Here is a 15850-nt window from a genome sequence, read left to right on the forward strand (position 1 = left end):
ATATATTCAGGATGAAATTGACTCAGTTGGTCTACTTGTATTTTCAATATAAAAACACTTTTCTTTGTCCCCATTGCAGTGTTCTAAGTAGTGAAGCAAACTAACTTGTTAAAGCAACAGCAGGTGATGTTAAAATAATTTTTCATAGCAGTTACCTTGGGTTCTATTTTAATTTCACTTAGGAGTCATCAGAAGGTCCACATCGATGTCTTATGTAGATGGGCATGTAGGGACATGGCCGAAAGAAAAAAGGTAAGTAGTCTCACCATATGAGTTGGTGAAAAAAATATTGGTTTGGGTCATAAATAGTAATAAATGCTCTATTGCAGTTTGGATTTTCAGAATCCTGTAATAAGAGTTCTTGTAAGTGACATGCAAAAGTAGAAAAAGAAAGAGAAAACCATATAATGGATTAAGAACTCTTAAATCCCTGAAATATGAAAAAAATTCAGAAATAAATCATCTATTTTTTACATTGAAATGAGGTATACTTTAGGTATTTTAATTGTTGGCATTAAGGATGTTCACATTTACTCATCGCAATCAACTAAAAGTGGTAAGAGTTGGCTAATGAGCTCAGTAGTATTTAAACGTATTATTTTGGGGATAGTAAGAACAGTCAGGCTGAATGTTTTGGTTTTCAGTTAGACTGGTCATAAACTCTTAATCTGTACAGTGTAAACTAAAGTTAAAATGGTAAGAGTTATAATGGTGGGTTATTCAGTAAGTATAAATAGTGTCTCTCTTCACACCTTCCTTCTGATCTACCCAGAATTTATTCCAAATTAATAAAAAGCATTGGCTGTAGCTGAAGAAAATGCTTTTATATTCTACTTTATTGTGCATTTTTCATTTATTATATTTATGGCTCTCTATTAAATAGATATAAATATATCTGTGTATTTATATATTATATTATTATGTTTGAGGCTAGGCAAAATACTGTACACTTAACAGTGCCTTTAATACTACAATCTTAATTGTAAAACCGAATGACTGAATTTGAATATTTCATTATTATTAAACATGAGTTGCTCAGTTATTTCCTTTATTAATCTATATTAGGTCATCATTACACGGAGTTTCATTTGACATTTCCTTTGACAAAGAAAAAAGCATTCCAGTGTCTGCTCCAAACAGAGGAATTACTAGATCTGTGAGCAACGAAGGCCTTACAGTAAACATGAACCGCATGCCGAAACATATTAGAAAAAATCTGTCATTCAAACCAGTAAATGGAGAAGAAGAAAACCAAGATATTGAAGAGGAAAAAGACGTGATAGCTCATAAAGACACAAAGGCCAATCAACCTCGTAACACAAATCAAAAGAATGCCAATGAGAGCAGCCGCTACAGGTTTCCAAATGGAGCTCTGCAAAACAGGGCAGTTCTGGATGATTTTGGCAATCAGATTGAGACACCAAGCATTGAAGAGGCTTTGCAGATAATTCATGACACTGAAAAATCTCCCAGAGTTATCCAACCAGACCAAATTACAAATGGATTCTTTCTTCACAATCAGGAAATGAGCATCTTGAATTCAAACATTAAACCAAATCAGTGTACCCCTGATATAATTACAGACACAAAAGGTGCTCTGAGTCCTGTAACTGACAATACAGAAGTAGATACCGGAATACATGTCCCTTCGGAAGATATTCCAGAGACGATGGATGAGGATTCTTCTTTGAGAGATTATACTGTAAGCATGGACTCTGACATGGAAGAACCATCTAAATTTCTCCAGGATTATGACATGAGAGCTAGCAATCACAGAGATCAATTAAGTCCCTGTCCCAGCTCAGTAAGTACTAAATCACAGGCAGGCAGCAGTGCTTCTTCAAGTTCGGGGGTTAAAATGACTAGCTTTGCAGAGCAGAAATTCAGAAAGTTGAATCATACAGATAGTAGAAGCAGTGGAAGCAGTTCCCAGAAAACCACACCAGAAGGTTCTGAGCTGAACATCCCTCATGTGGTTGCTTGGACTCATATTCCCGAGGAGGCATCTGTTCCTCAAGGAAGAGACACTACACAGTTACTGGCTTCTGAAATGGTACATCTTAGGATGAAGCTAGAGGAAAAGAGACGAGCCATTGAAGCACAGAAGAAGAAAGTTGAAGCTGCATTCACAAGGCAGCGGCAGAAAATGGGAAGAACAGCATTTCTTAATGTTGTGAAAAAGAAAGGTGACGGAGTGTCACCTCTCAGAGAAGAGGCAGCAGGAGCTGAAGATGAGAAGGTATTCACTGACAGTAATCGGTTGAAAGAAACTGAAAAATCAGATGAACAAACTAGTAAGACTTCAGAATTAATAAAAGAAACCCCTGAAAATTCTCACAGCAAATGGTTAAAATCTCCTGCTACTCCCATGGATGCTGAAAAGCAATGGAATTTAGCAAGCCCCTCAGAAGAAAATTTTAATGAAGGAGATATCTTAGAATATACTAAATCTATTGAAAAACTAAACTCTTCCCTACACTTTCTACAACAAGAAATGCAGCGTCTATCCCTTCAACAGGAGATGTTGATGCAGATGAGAGAGCAACAGGCTTGGGTAATTTCTCCTCCTCAGCCTTCTCCTCAGAAGCAGATTCGGGACTTTAAGTCTTCATCAAGGCAAATGGGAACTCCATCTCCTATTGCACCTTTCTCACAAGAATCTCCTCGCTCTACACATCAGTCTCCACAGTCTTCCAACAGGAAGAGTGCCTCTTTTCACATTAAAATGCAAAGGACTCCTAGGCCAAATGAACTGAAAATAACACCTCTAAATCGTACCTTGACTGCCCCCCGGTCTGTGGATAGTCTTCCCCGTTTGAGAAGATTTTCTCCAAGTCAGGTTCCCATTCAGACTAGATCATTTGTTTGCTTTGGAGATGATGGTGAACATATAGGTGAACCTCAGTTAAGGGGAAATCTTTTGAAGGAAGTCAAGCCTACAGAAGCAGGAGCAAAAGAAGAAGGACCAAAGTTGCTGAAACAGTGTGAACAGAAGTTGGAGGAAAAGGAGATTAAGCCTATTGAATCAAATGTTTCTGAAGTATTATCTCAGCCTATCACAGAAACTGTCTGCCTCACCCCAAATGAAGATCAGCTAAGCCAACCAATTTTACCAACACCAGCTCCCAAAACAGCTAACTTAATTGAAGTTTCCCTATCAGATTTGAAGCCACCAGAAAAAAATGAAGTATCTGTTGAGAAATATGAAGGTGAGAGTGATAGAGAACAATTTGAGGATGACCAGAAAGTGTGTTGTGGATTCTTTTTTAAGGTAAGATACTGGATATGTATGTCTGCTATTAAGCTTTCTTTGAAAAGGAAATTCTTAATTCAGATATGGATTTCAGTGATAGATTTCAACTGAAGTCAAAGCAGATGGTTCTGCAACTCTAAATGTACAAGCATATCTTTTGCACTTGATGACTAACTTGGCATCATAGGATTGGTGAGATTCTACCATACTGCAGTTCTGAGCATGCCAGAGTATCCCTTTCCATTCATAGTTGTGGAAGAGTGCTTGGAGTTTTTGGTGAGGACGATGCATGCTGAATGTAGATTTATTTTTAACATGAGCTTTGGTGACCTTAATTAAACATGCTTACATCTCACCCTCACTTCCCCGTCCCACCCCCAAATTTAACTAAAAGTTTTTGAAACACATAACAGCCTGCATTTTTTTTAAATGTTGAATGTCTGCGAGTTGCACTTTGGAGAGCCTTTTTCTCTGTCTTGGCTGGCTAAGGAAGTACAGTCTTCCAAGACTCCCTTTTGAAATTGTTATTTGGGAGCACTCCCTGTTGTCTAGACACTGAAAGCCATCAAGATTTCGAATTTCCATCTTGGAATACCCCAAAATCTTGTATCACATATCTGAGATGTGCCTTGCTTGTCTGAAAGCATTCCTCAGTTCTGACAAAACACCTGGGTTGATCAGCAGAACATACTTCTGTATGCTTCATGGTTATTGCTTTCTGTGATAAATTACCCTCATCTCCATACAGGTAGAATCTTCTGAACTGTCACACAGAAGTTTATGCAGTGTGGGATCTGACTCTAAACTAAAACATTTCACTAAGCAAGTCTTCTCACATTAGTGTTGAATTTTATGTTTGACTTGGGAAGGAAAAATTGCTTTGTGAAAAGCTTTTAGTAGTCTTAAGAAAAATCTTTTCAAATAATCTTATTTCAAATACTGCAAAAGTACGTTAAAATATTGCAACCCGGTGTACAGAATTAAGTGTCTAATGACTTGGCAAAATCAGTTGCTGAATTCAGAGGTCTTAATTTTTTTCGGTCCTTGTTCTTCAAATACTGTTGCTGCTAGGATGATCAAAAGGCAGAAAACGATATGGCGATGAAACGAGCAGCATTATTGGAGAAGCGTTTGAGAAGGGAAAGAGAGACTCTGCTTCGAAAGCAGCAGCTGGAAGCAGAACTAGAACATAAGAAGGAAGAAACAAGGTAAAACTACATGTCCTGATCCAAATGACCAGTAACGGTGAATGTAAAAATGTCTGACTTAGTTAAAAGTGTAACTTCCGTGTCAAAAAATTGCATCTTAATATCCAGGATATTTAATCCTTGAGCCAGATGTGCTGAGGAGCCCAGCTGAAGACACATGCCAGCTGGTCCTGCAAAATCAGCAGGTGGCATCAGTCTGTAGCTCAGACTCAACATATGAGCCCTGCTGGCCTGAATGAAGCTCCTCAGAGCACCACCCTGCCCTGCACTTTATGTTCTGAGGGAGAGTCTGTCACTTTGGGCTTCTTTCTGGACAAATGCACAGTGCTCACTCAGTTACAGCAGTCAAGCTAATAAACATAGGTTTGATTTTACTAGTAACAGTATCCCAAAAAGTTTAAACTGTCTGACAATTGTAAAAAAAACCAAGTTCCTCTTACTGATGTCTGAGAACTCTGAAGTTCCAAAAATCTGATGCCTGTGTTGTCCTTACTGTGCTAGCTAAAACTGTTAATTTGGAAAGTTTCTACTGCTGAATTTATTTGATAATTTTTTTTAGACGCAAAACAGAAGAAGAACGTCAGAAGAAGGAGGATGAACGAGCACGGCGAGAATTTATTAAGCAGGAATATATGAGAAGGAAACAACTAAAGCTTATGGAAGAAATGGATACTGTCATAAAGCCACGTTCCCTCTCAATCAAACAAAAAAAGCCACGTCCGAAATCCATTCATAGAGATCATATTGAATCACCTAAGACACCGATCAAAGGTCCACCAGGTAACAAATGTTCATGTGGAAAAAGAGTCTGTTCATGCTAAAACACCAGTTTGTGTTTTGGTACTAACAAACACATGCATTTATCAGTCTTGTGCTCAACTGAAGCTGCACAGGACCAAACTGGAAGGCAAAATTTGCCAATAGAAATGAAAAGATGAATGTCACTTACCTGCTATGCATGCATGCATATATCAACAAAGAAAAAGGTTAACTGTATGAAAACCCAGCGGAAGCACCAATGTGTGTTGCAAGTTTCATATGCACCCGTGTATTCTTCACTAATCCCTTCTTGCTCCTGTAGAGCTAAGAATTAATAAAAGTTGGGAGATAAGGGATCAATAAATAAAATGGTGATTATAAGGTAAGGGTACTTAAACTCCCACTTAATACAGACAAAATTAAAAAGTTACTTTTTTATTTCCTGTTTTATTCTATTTTGCTTACTTACCTAGTGCATGTATATTTATGAACATAGCAACACTAATTGTGTGGAACAACTTAGCATTCTTTTAGATATCACATAACTGTAGTAATGATGGGAAGAAGTATTGACAATTGACAATTAGAAAAAGTAACCAGACTGCTCAGTGATCCTTTTTGTTACAGCATCATATAGCCTTGTCGTTCTGCTGCATTTTCTCTAGCTGCTTCCCTCTGTCTTGCAGTGTAATTTAACATGCTCCCTTAACACCTTCCAAAAATCCATTCCAAGCTTTAAATTAAGACTCTTAAGCTCTCTTTCATGAGGACTTATTAACTTTGATTGCATTCTTTGATTTGCATGGTGCCAATATTTCCATGTCCGTACTTCTCATTAATGCTTAGCCCGAGACCATCCCAGGTGGCTGCAAATGGCTGGGTGTGTCAGCAAGTGTTTAGATGAAGTGCAGCACATATGCATGCAGGTATATCATGTATGGGTGTAAGAGTCTCATATATAAAAGCTCTTACTGACTTTCTGATGGATGCTGGTGTTGGGTCTAATGAACAGACTCTACTACTTGCATAGGTTTATAAGCCTTAACTTTGTTTTTATCCAGGTTCACAGCTTTATCGTGTTTTTTCAGTATCTAGTCTTTCATTGGCATCGCTGAATACAGGGGACAATGAGAGTGTGCAGTCAGGCAAGAGAACACCAAGGTAAAGCTAAAATAACCGTTTCATTTAATAACATTTGATAATCAGCTATGTAAAACTAGCTTGAATTTTAAAGAGGTCATGTATTTATTGTGTACTGCAAGAACTGGTACGTTCTCCTGATTTGAGACATTGATAGTTTCCACTGTCAGGCATTAGGCAACTAAGCCACGATCATTTGTTTCACAAATTTAACTAAGTAAACCAGTTAGGCAGCTATAAATGAGGTCAAACCAAAATGCTTTTCACACAGCCTCTTTAATTCACCTGCTTGTCTTTAAGTCTCAACTTGTGGATATTTTATTAAACCTGTATGCTACGTGCAGCTACATAGATTCTTTTCTTTTTTTAACACAGAAGCTTCTTTTCTGATTTTTTTTCCCCTTGACAGTTGTACAGGGAAGTATTGAATGTTCACTAGGACTTCAGCCTTTTCCAAACACCAGAATTTATTTTGCATTAAAAATCGCCTGAAATAAAAAGAGATAAAAATAAAATTCATAATTTTATATACAAAATCTATAATATAATTCAGAGGAAATTATTACTTCTGTATAACTACTTAATTATATTCAGAGAAATACTGATTTTTTGTATAGAAAAGAAACAGGGAAGAAAGGCAAACTAGGTAAAGGGGTTTGGTAAGGAGTACTACATGTTATGATATCACATGTCACGTTACCATGGCCACTCTGACATGCCTGCAGCTGGTTTCAGTTGACTTTTCAATTTCCTTGATGTCATGAGAACTGACTTTCTGGTTTTTACATACAAAACCTTAATAAAATGATCGAAGTATCCTAACATCTCTTGTCATCTCTTTAAAATGATCAGTTGAGTGTTTTAAAATATGATAAAATTCAGTACAAATTGCTGAAAGTAACAGAGTTGAAAGAATTTTCAGTATCTTTCCAAACCAATACTTTCACCTTTTCCTTGCATCAGAATTGTCTTTTGATGATCACACTGAGTGAATTTCAGTGATACCTTTGAGGCCTCCTTCATGCAGGTGCTAATCACAAAATGTATAGGAGATATTATAAATTCAATTTTCATCTATTGCTGGTTTTACTGGAAGTTGGCATGCAGATAAATGTTCTTACAATAACGCTTTTTTCCTTAATCTGTGCTATTAATGCCTTTTTTCTCACTTAGAAAAGCTTTCATTCCAAGCTGAAAATTTGACTGGCTTTTACAGTAGCCACAATCAAAAAAACGTTAAGTATCTTGTAATAATTTCAGAAAACATGACAATCTTGCTTAGACCTTTAAATGCAAAACTATTCATGTTTGAGTGCTGTCGTGGTTTAGCCCCAGCCAGCAACAAAGAACCATGTGGCTGCTCACTCCTCACTACTTTCCATGGGGTGGGGAGAGAATCAGAAGAAAAAGGCAAAACTCATGAGTTGGGATAAAGACAGTTTAACAGAACAGCAAAGGAAAGAGGAAAACAACAATAATACTGATTAAAAAAATACACAAAAACAATTAATGCACAACTCTTCACCAAATGGAACCTGAAATGCCCAGCCTGCTCCCAAACAGCAATTCCTGCCTGGTTCCCCCCCCCTCCTCCAGCCAGCTTCCCCGGCTATATACTGAGCATGATGTCACACGGTATCCAATATGCCTTTGGCTAGTTTGGGTCAGCCATCCAGGCTGTGTCCCATCCCAGCCTCTTGTGAAAGTTAGCCCTATCCCCATCAGAACCAGGACAGCCTGAAGAATCACAGCACCAGAAGTTACTGCTTGTGAAAGCAAAAATTGGAAAGGAAATTATTTTGCTATCTTAAATACAACAGCTATAATTACCACAATCTGCAGTGAGAAGTACAAATGAACTAAATTTTTACTTCACATTCATATTTCTATCACAAACTGGTTTCTTTACTACATGAGATAATGTTGTTTTGCTAGTACCAATGTAAAACCAACCCGAATTCCCACTTGGTAATAATATTGCACAGCCTAGAATATCTATTAGCTTTCTGTCCTTCAGATGTATTTACTAACATCCACCTCACCTAAATGCCAACTTCTTGCATGACTCAAAATACTTTATAGGGAACATGAACTAAGTTATTTGTTAATTTCTTCTGTAAATATTGTTGGTTTATAGTCTACAATTCAAATCATTGTGTTCTACCTCAGTACAGTTTGACTTCCTTTCATATGAGAACGCTTCTCTGCTGAACATCGTAAATTTTTTTTAATAGATTTTAAAATTGATGTTTAGGTCTGAGTCTGTGGAAGGATTCTTATCTCCAAGTCGCTGTGGTAGTCGTAATGGAGAAAAAGATTGGGAGAATGCATCTACAACTTCATCAGTCGCCTCTGCTACAGAATACACAGGTCAGTGACAACAATATTGAGAAAAGCTGGCTATTAGTGGTTCTATGCATGAAAAGTTTTCAGTTATCTTTATTTGGTTTCCTAAAATTTGATTGAGGACACTTTCGTAGAAATGTTGCTTTAACCTCCTTTAAAATAGATGGTAACAATACAAGGTTAAAATTTTAAATCCAAAATAAAAGTACTGGCTCAATGGCATTTGTGATAACCATAATAAACTGCAGTTAGGCTCAGAACAGCGAATGGGGTCACAGATCACTGTGCACTTTAGTAGTCTCTCTAGCAAGGCAAGAAGAGTTGAAATTTAAGCTCAATTTAGAATAGAGTTAGAAAAAGCAAAAACCAAATTGCAAAAGGAAAAAAAATCTGCTCAGTAATATGAATTTAAATATTCTGCACCCTCTGTTTCCAAACAGATCCTTTGCTGTTTATTAAAAACTTTACAACCTCACTTCTAATTCTTTATTATATTATGAATCAAACAATAATGGTATCTTCATCCCTTTTCTCCAAATATACAGCACATGATGTTGCAAAGACTTTGCATCGTTGGGATTATAAAAGCTCCATTTTTGCCCACCTAATATCACTTTGTTTGGTAAAGGGTAAAATAATGTCAGGTATTTTCGATCAACTTTTAGCAGGTTTGATTGATGGGGCTGCATAGCTCTGTCTGTGCTAGCAAATGTTTATTTTGAAAATAATCTTATCTCCTTTCCACTGAAATGACTGCAGGCTGGAAAGGCAAAGGGTTCACTCTGAAAATCAGAAAGTACTTACCTGTTTTTAAATCATGAAACTGCAGTCAGTGTGTGCCGCACACATGTCAAATTAAATTACAGGAGGGATAGTGAAACTTTGCTTGTGTGGTCTCTCAGAGTTTTCTCATGAAGACCCACAGTGCTGAAGATCATCTTCTAATATTTATTATGTAGAGCTTATTTTTAACGTTTTGTTGTTCGTTGGAGAAAGTCCTCTGAGGAAAAAATAGATTTACCAAGACTGCCAATAATGATGATTTAATAATGAAAGACACATTTGTAAGCAAATTCAGTAACAGCTGCAAGAATGACATTTTACCTGTTTGTGAAATTTGTGGTCTCTAGCCTAATTCTATTTTATTCCTGGATCTGTATTTTTATGCATGCAAAAGATCCATACCAGAAGTGCTTCACAGCACTTAAAGTAACTCTTTGTTGGCTTATTGATTAACTTTGCTGATTTGTCATTCCCCTTCCATAGGACCAAAGCTCTTCAAAGAACCCAGCGCTAAATCCAATAAGTATATAATTCAGAATGCACTGGCACATTGCTGCTTGGCTGGAAAAGTAAATGAAGGTCAAAAGAAAAAGATACTGGAGGTAAGGGTATTTTTCCCCTAAAAGCATAAACACCTAAGTCAAACCACAGTCAGGCATTAGGAAGACACTCAGGTATAAATGCAAATATTGAAAGGAATTTTCTGAGGTTATGCTAGCTCTTAGAGAAAGGCTTGAGTAACTTAATTTCTGTGACTTGCTTCCTGTGTAGGAAGAAAGGTTCTCTAGTACTGTAGAAACAATGGCTGTCACGTCGTACATGCAGCACAGGAAGCTGAATTAATTGGCATGTTAGTTAATAGTTACTACTTGTTTAATGTGGGAACTTCAATATGTAGACTTTTATCATTTGCTCACAAACTTTTTTCCTCTAACATGAAAAATACCCATCTTATACACAGAGATCCTCACACTGGGACCTTTAGAGCTAAAGCACAGTTCGCTCCTGAACAGAAAGAACTGCAGTACATCTCTCCTAGGCTTTTTTCCAGTTTCCAAGCAGTAGGGCAAATTCAGGACTTTCTATTACAGAAAGGTGCCTTCCAGCCTTTTCTCTTATGCTAGTATAATCCTTTCTAAAGGTGCACAAATATTGTACAGGTGAGAAGTCAGGGACTGGTGTGTTTCCATGCAAAAGGAGTAACGCAGAGTCTGAGGGTTGAGTAATGGGACTTTTCCTGTTACCAACTGTGACAAATTTGACAGATTAAATAGATCAAAGAACACAGGTACTTGGAATCTGGACTTAATTTCTTTTCCAGAACAAATTTCACGACAGTATTTGAATGGATTTAGGGATGACTGAAATCCCATTTTAGCACTGGAGGATCTTTTAGGCATATCTAAATTTCCTGTTCCCAAACTTGCAACTATTGGACCTGCATGATGAAATGGATCAAAGAATTTTTATCTGGCCTACAAAAAAAATGGCTAGGATGTCTGTTCTTGAGGTACGACTAAATAAGTGTAGCTGAAATTGTCTAAATAAGGTTTTGCTTGAGAAAGATAGCCACTTTATCAAAATTCAGCTAAGTGAAGCTTAGCAAATTCTAATGATTGAAAATAAGGTCTTTTAGTCAACAGAGTTAGACATAAGTTTCAGCTCTGGTAGAAAACAAATTTAAAATGACTGTCCAACGATTTTAACTGTTTTCTAACTACAATGCAAAATTCATATTGTGATTCTTTTTCTTTCTTTCTTTTAAAGGAAATGGAAAAATCTGATGCCAATAATTTCTTAATCTTGTTCCGGGATTCAGGCTGCCAGTTCAGATCTCTCTATACATACTGCCCTGATACAGAAGAAATCAATAAATTAACAGGAATAGGTCCCAAATCTATCACAAAGAAAATGATAGAGGGACTGTATAAATACAACTCTGACAGGAAGCAATTTAGCCACATACCTGCTAAAACTTTGTCTGCCAGTGTTGATGCAATTACCATTCACAGCCATTTGTGGCAAACCAAGAGACCAGTAACTCCTAAGAAACTTTTACCCACCAAGGCATCGTAGATGGGAAAAAATTTGCTTCAGACAATTGTGATAAACTTGCACTTCATCTTTACTGCCTATAGGAAATAGATTTCTAGTTGCCAACAAGACTCTTAGAACTTAAAACTGGACACCAAGTTCTATTATCATGTCCAACTGGAATGTAAACACAGTGTTTAGGAGTGCAGAAGGTTATCGCTTAGGTGAATAATTACGAGTGATTACAGAAATGTTTGACTTGTGTGGAGATTTCTATGTGCTAATACAATATATAGAGTATATTTGCTCTGTATTTTGATTAGATACACTGAAGCACTGAATGTTCCTCTTAGTGACTCAAACTACATTTTTTTACATCTGTTGCCTTATATGTTTGTATTTGTGCTTGTCTCGAAATATTTTTTCTTTCACTAAAGAAATACTTCTTAATATTCTCAATACCATTGAACTTTGCATACTGACTTACAGTAAAGACTAAATGAGAAGTTGTATGTCACTACAGAACAGCTGAATGGGTCTGTTCTGCAAGATCCTTATTGTGTGCTGCAACAAAATCAAGATTCATTCCCCTGATTATTTATAATTCTTTTTCAATTAAATAGTACTGATTTGCTTATAGACTAAACAGCAAAGGAAAAACCTTTGAACTGCTTGAAGTTTCCTTCAACTGAATTATTTAACAACTCAGGGTATAGTTAGGTGATGCAATTATTCCTGTTTCGGTAAGTTGCCATCCGAGATGTAATGACTGACCATGTGCATGTTCATAATACCGTTAAAATGCAAAGTAGAAAGATTGGGTAGACCTCTAAAAGAATTTAAGCAAATGTGCAGTATTTTGCATTGCTCCAGATGAAGGGCGAGCACACGGTCAGGTACTGCTTCTCCAAAGAAGGAATAGGAACTTGTGAAACATTCAGAACTAGATCCCTGATGTTTGCCTGACAGAACACTAAAAAATATTCAGAAGAATCACAGAATTCACTAAGTCACAGATCTTTCAGAAGTTGTGTATCTAATGCCCATTGATTTAAAGATCCAGGCCACTGTATGTCCTTCCTGCCTTCAGATCTGCCAGCTCAGACTTAAATCAGTTTTCTAGGGAACAGACATCTGGTAAGGATTTTCAATGTGTCTTAGTAAATTATTTTCTTGACATGATCTAACAGATGATGTCTTGTGACACTTAGCAACTTTAAATACATATGGCAAAAAAGCCTAAATGACATTTCAGTACATTTATAATATGACCATTTACAAAAACAAACTCTAGGTGTATTCAGTATTAGTTATAAAGGGCTGCATTTTATTTCAAAACAGTGTTTGATTATTTTATAGATCACTTCCGTTTCAGTGTTTTTTTCTCTTATAATTTGCTTTTTACATAGCACTGTTCTGGGAAAAAAACAAACAAACAAACAACTACAAACTTGAAGCCTCCCCTAAATCTGTGGCTATTTTGATAATGTACACCAGAGGATTTGTTGGGGGAAAAAAATCTCATTCTCAGGAAAAGACTTGAATGATTTGTGATTCTGTTCTGTTTCAGTGTTGTGACAACTACATTAACATAAGACAGTATTGTGCTATAAGTATGTAGTCCATTCTGTTTCATGGGGAGACTAAAACTATGTTCATATTTCTCTCATTAAAGTGCTTTGAGAGAAACTATGCCTCACTACTACGATGTACTCATTTACTTATATAAAAGATGCACAGGAATGAGATGTCATTAAGCAGTTTAGAACAGTAATTTTTTTTAAATTATTATAAGGCCTTAGGCATCAATGCATCTGGGTTACAAACATTTTCTCAAAAATGCTGTCAGTTTTACTGTAATTTATGTTCTTATATTTATGTATATTTGTTAAAACTGTAAAAAAAGAAAAAACACTTTAAAATACATGTTTAATATGTATGTGGCTCAAAACTATTTGTGGTTGGCTGAATTCCTACTGTTTGCATGTATATCACCAGGATATGTATCTCTTATATTTCAAGTGTATACATATTGTGTATATAGGCTATAAATAATATTAAAAAGGGGGAAAGAGGGTTTGCACATTCTGCCTGTTAGACAGTTCCTACAAATACCGTTGTAGGAACATCTTGAATAACAATATGAAACTGTGTATAATATACAGTGATTCAAGAAACCAGGTTGGAATTAACTGATACACATACGGTGAATAACTTCAAAAGAAGTTTTATCGTGGGAGGCTTTTTATTTCTAAAATCTGTACTATGATTGAACTGAAGATTTGCAACACCACAAGGAGACACGCATCAATCTAATCAAAGTGAGCTTAAATACATGACAGGAATTCTTGGAGTAATTTTAAATATATCTGAATGTATTATGAAATTTACATTTGTCAACAGGTTAAAGATTTGTGCAATGTCTAAAAGTAGAATGTGAATAATGCAGTTGAAAATTTAATTGCTCGCAGTATAAAGTTTTACTTAATACAGGAAAAGTAAAGCTAGATACGCTTTTCCTTTTTAAGCCTGCAAATTTTCTAATTACAGTGGATCTTTGGTTGGGATCATGTTTAAAAAAAGAAAAAAAAAAAAAAAAAAAAAAAAAAAAGGAAGCTTTCCATAAAGGCCAGTATTTATCACTGACCTTTTCAGAACACACTGGTGCTTTCATCAGGGGTATTATTATTGTTGCTACAACTGAATTGCCAAACTCTCGTCTTAGTTTTTGAAGCAAAATTTCATATTCTAACAGTCATAATAGCTACTGATTTTTTTTTTTTAATGTTAGTACGACTGTTAGTTTTTATTATTTGGCTGTTTAAAGCCAAATTCAGCTATTTAATTATGAATTAATGGGCACTGTTGCAAAATGTACAGTGTATTGTGTGCTTACTTGTCCACTTCTATGGAGCATAGCTTCCATATTTTTTCAAATGCTGTGCTGTAAAATATTGTCATTGCTACTTATGTGGTACAGTGTAGTTTTTTCCTTTCATTTAAATAAAAGCATGGCACCAAAAGCACATTTTTATGTTTTCTTGATTACAACTAAATACAGACTGAAACTATAAAAAGTTTACATTAATGTTTAAATGTTGTTTCTTCTCGTATTTCAGTAACATAGGAATTGTAGGAAATATGCACCATTTTCATTCCTCCTTTTGTTCCTCATTGTTTGTCTTACTTTCAGTATAATTTAGCTTTCTGATGTTATCAGAGGGAAGCTATTGAAGAATTAGGCTTCTCCTTTCATTCTTGAGGGGCTTCTCATGTCATTCTTTAGGACAACAGTAGTGTTACTGGGTTCTTTTCAGAAGCGAATTTCACATTTGTAAGTCAACTGATAAACTCCTATGCTCCAATTAGCTTCGTAGAATTGCAGAATTGTCTAGGTTGGAAGGGACCTTTAAGATCATAAAGTCCAACCATGAACCTAACACTGCCAAAACCACCACTAAACCACGTCCCTCAGCACCACGTCTACCCATCTTTTAAATACCTCCAGGGATGGTGACTCCACCACTACCCTGGGCAGCCTGTTCCAATGCTTGACAACCCTTTCTGTGAAGAACTTTTTCCTGATATCCAATCTAAACATCCCCTGGCGTAACTTGAGGCCATTTCCTCTTGTCCTGTTGCTTGTTAATAGCGAGAAGAGGTTGGCCCCCACCTCTCTACAACGTCCTTTCAACCTCCTTTCAGGTAGTTGTAGAGACAGAAACTTACTAGTCAGTGTAACAGGATTGCTTCAGAAGGGAAGGTTTGCAAGATGAACTGAAGTCTTGTCTTCATCAAGACAGCTAATAAAAAATATGACTTTTAGTGAAATAACTTGTACTCATCAGTGGTGTAATCTTGAATAGAAATAGCGTCCAAAAAATTGGATTTGTAAATTAGCAATTTTTTCCAGTCCAAATCATGCCACTTCGAGGGTGTTCCTGCTCCGACAGGGGGATTGGACTAGATCTTTTGAGGTCCCTTCCAATCCCTAGCATACTGTGATACTGTTTTGTATTGTCCTGCTGGGTTGCAGATCAAGACTAAGGACTTGCTGAAAGGGGACATGACATCACTGCACTGTCAACAGGCAGACTGAATTGTTGGGCTAATTTACACAGACAAAGAATCTCTAAATTTCAGAGCTATTCAGAGGGCAGCTTCAAGAAATCTGATAGTAGGGCTTTTAGTACTGAATTAAAAACTAACGCGGATGAAAATGAATAGCCTTCCCTCCTCCCCCCAAAACAGGTTATTTTTCAGCCAGCTCAATCAGTTCCCTGTACGACATCACGAACAGGCTGACACAAGCAAGGAATTGTGTTGG

The 15850-nt window shown here is 36.5% G+C and overlaps 1 protein-coding gene across 1 annotated transcript in view; it reads left to right on the top strand.

The window, feature by feature from the left end:
* CAMSAP2 (calmodulin regulated spectrin associated protein family member 2) overlaps nt 1-14545 on the top strand; it is a 94636-nt gene extending 80091 nt beyond the window's left edge. Inside the window, exons 11-18 of the mRNA XM_082484042.1 lie at nt 171-252; nt 1066-3271; nt 4325-4461; nt 5021-5241; nt 6309-6381; nt 8615-8730; nt 9973-10091; nt 11257-14545. Coding sequence (XP_082340168.1) covers nt 171-252; nt 1066-3271; nt 4325-4461; nt 5021-5241; nt 6309-6381; nt 8615-8730; nt 9973-10091; nt 11257-11565 — 3263 coding nt within the window. The 3' untranslated portion in view covers nt 11566-14545. The remainder of the gene's footprint in view (nt 1-170; nt 253-1065; nt 3272-4324; nt 4462-5020; nt 5242-6308; nt 6382-8614; nt 8731-9972; nt 10092-11256) is intronic.
* The last annotated feature ends 1305 nt before the right edge of the window (nt 14546-15850 follow it).

Source organism: Vanellus vanellus (assembly GCF_965231255.1).
Source record: "Vanellus vanellus genome assembly, chromosome: 5".
NCBI classification, from domain to species: Eukaryota; Metazoa; Chordata; class Aves; order Charadriiformes; family Charadriidae; genus Vanellus; species Vanellus vanellus.